Consider the following 2283-nt stretch of genomic DNA (forward strand, 5'->3'; position numbering starts at 1 on the left):
GAAAATGCAGTAAACTGTTGGTAAATATGGGGAATGAGCGGTAATAATAATATACGTACTGAGTGCTTCATAGAGTCTGGCACCGGCGAGGTGCCGCTTACCGCTTTTTCCTCCATCTAGGCGGGACGTCAGCCCGATCCCCGGGCCCGCTCGCCATCCTGGCCCAGTGCCAATACGCCTGGGAAAGCAATTCTCAATTGATACGTTTTCAAACGGCATCAAGCAGAATCGCTCTGGCGGCGATATAAATGCCGCATAAACCGAGGATATCGCGACGTATGGCAAAGAGCGGGCACGAGTCTAGGGTGCAGGTGTGTGCTCGGGCAGGGTGTGGGAACGGGCTGTTTCCCACGGTGCACCACATTCCGACAGACGACTGCCAAACTTCGCCAGTTCTCGCTCGTTTTCGTCTTTTATTTAAACCATATGGCAAATACTTTGAAGAGTAATGTATTGAAAGTATTCTATACGAATGTCTTAAATGATTCCTAACAATACTCGCAAAATCTCCGACCCGCACACGAGAAATACGAGGGAAAGTACCGATTATCGGGTGCGGAAATTCCCGCAGCGGCAACTCCCCCAGCGCGTATAAAAGTGGCAGAATCGAGCCAGGATACTCATACTCTCGCTATACTCGCTGGTAGCAGCTCTATCGTGCCTTAGTGATTTCTGTGCTCTACCACACAGCGACATTACGCCGACACTCGCCATGGCGTCAACTTACGAAGTGAACATTGAGGACGTGGAGCCTATGTCCCGCACTTACCAGTACCGCAAGGTGATGAAGCCCATGCTCGAGAGGAAGCGGAGGGCGCGCATCAACAAGTGCCTCGACGAACTCAAGGACCTGATGGTGGGCGCCCTGCAGTCCGAGGGCGAGACCATCACCAAGTTGGAAAAGGCAGACGTCCTAGAGCTGACAGTCCGTCACCTCCGCAAGCTCAAGCAGCATCACGCCCTCGCCCTCCCCTCCCACAACAATTCCCACGACAAGTTCCGCGCTGGATTTACCCACTGTGCAAACGAAGTGTCCCGGTTCGTGACCTCTGTGCCCGGAGTCGACATGCACGTCTCCACCAGGCTGCTCTCCCACCTTGGAAGCTGCATCAACCAGATCGACAAGATCTCCAGCCCGCAGCCCCCTCCCGCGGCACCCGCGCCGCCCCCAGCAGCGCCGATGACTCCCTCGACGACGCCCGCGAACATGGTGCCCATCACAGTGACAGTGCCAAGAGTTTACACCCCGCCCGCAAGCCCGGAGTCCAAACCCGCCCTTCCCATCATTGTGTCCCCGCAGCCCACGGCCGTCAGCCCTAAGCCCACCACGCCCCAGCAGCCCGTTCCCGTCGTGGGCGGGCGAGTGGGCGTGCCTGCAGGAAGTCCCGTGTGGCGGCCCTGGTAGAAGGACACTCAACGCCTGACGGTGCTGATTGCACCCCTTAAACGTACCTGAAGCGGCGTGCCCCCTGCAGTGCCTAAACTTGTAATTTAAATGTAGATTTAATACTGTGCACTATTCTGTAGAAAGAAAACATGAATCTATTTTTAGAAGCTACTCTGTAAAGCAGAAATAATCTATTCTATAGAAGCAGAACGACGTGAAGAAGAAGAATAAGAAGGGCCGTCTTGCGCTTGCGCTGTGATAGAACACTGTGATATTTGTCTTTCAAAACAAAGCCAATACTAAATACATAAAAAATTATTTATTTTTTGTTATGTTGTTAATAAAAACAGTTCCGAACTTTACCACAATCTTTCTGTTACTTCTTTTTTCTTTAAGTTAAGTTCTTGTAGAAAATAGAATTCCTGCCTTGATATTAAACAGAAAAATTAACACATTTTAATAAGAAGAGTAAAATCAAACTATGCTGGTATTTGAATTATATTGTTAAAATTTCTGAATGAAGAAAAGATCTGGTTTATATAACAGTGGAGGGAAAATCTAATTAATAATTTATATACTTGAGAAAATTAAAAAAATATAAAGTTTTCAGAAAATGAAATATAACAATCTTTCATCATGGAAAAAGTTATAAAAGGCTATATGCAAAATCTTCATAAAAATGAAGGAATTATGAAGGAACTTGATCCAGTTCATACAAATTACTAAATATTTATATCAAAGTATCTGGAAATGACGAAAATATAACTCAAGAGTTGTTTCAAAATGAGATTATATATAATTCAATCAAATTTCTAAATGAAAGAAAGGTTTATATAAGAAATTTAAGAGTATGATGCTCATTCTAAACATAGATATTGAGTTTATGAGAAATGGAT

At 46.1% G+C, this 2283-nt stretch overlaps 1 protein-coding gene across 1 annotated transcript; it reads left to right on the forward strand.

Moving 5' to 3' along the window:
• The first annotated feature begins 328 nt into the window (after positions 1–328).
• LOC136838463 (enhancer of split mbeta protein-like) lies at positions 329–1749 on the forward strand. Its single transcript, XM_067103416.1, has one exon. The coding sequence runs from the start codon at positions 713–715 to the stop codon at positions 1403–1405; it is 693 nt and encodes a 230-aa protein (XP_066959517.1). The 5' UTR covers positions 329–712; the 3' UTR covers positions 1406–1749.
• Positions 1750–2283: the final 534 nt, after the last annotated feature.

This window comes from Macrobrachium rosenbergii, chromosome 5 (assembly GCF_040412425.1).
Source record: "Macrobrachium rosenbergii isolate ZJJX-2024 chromosome 5, ASM4041242v1, whole genome shotgun sequence".
In the NCBI taxonomy this organism is placed as follows: domain Eukaryota; kingdom Metazoa; phylum Arthropoda; class Malacostraca; order Decapoda; family Palaemonidae; genus Macrobrachium; species Macrobrachium rosenbergii.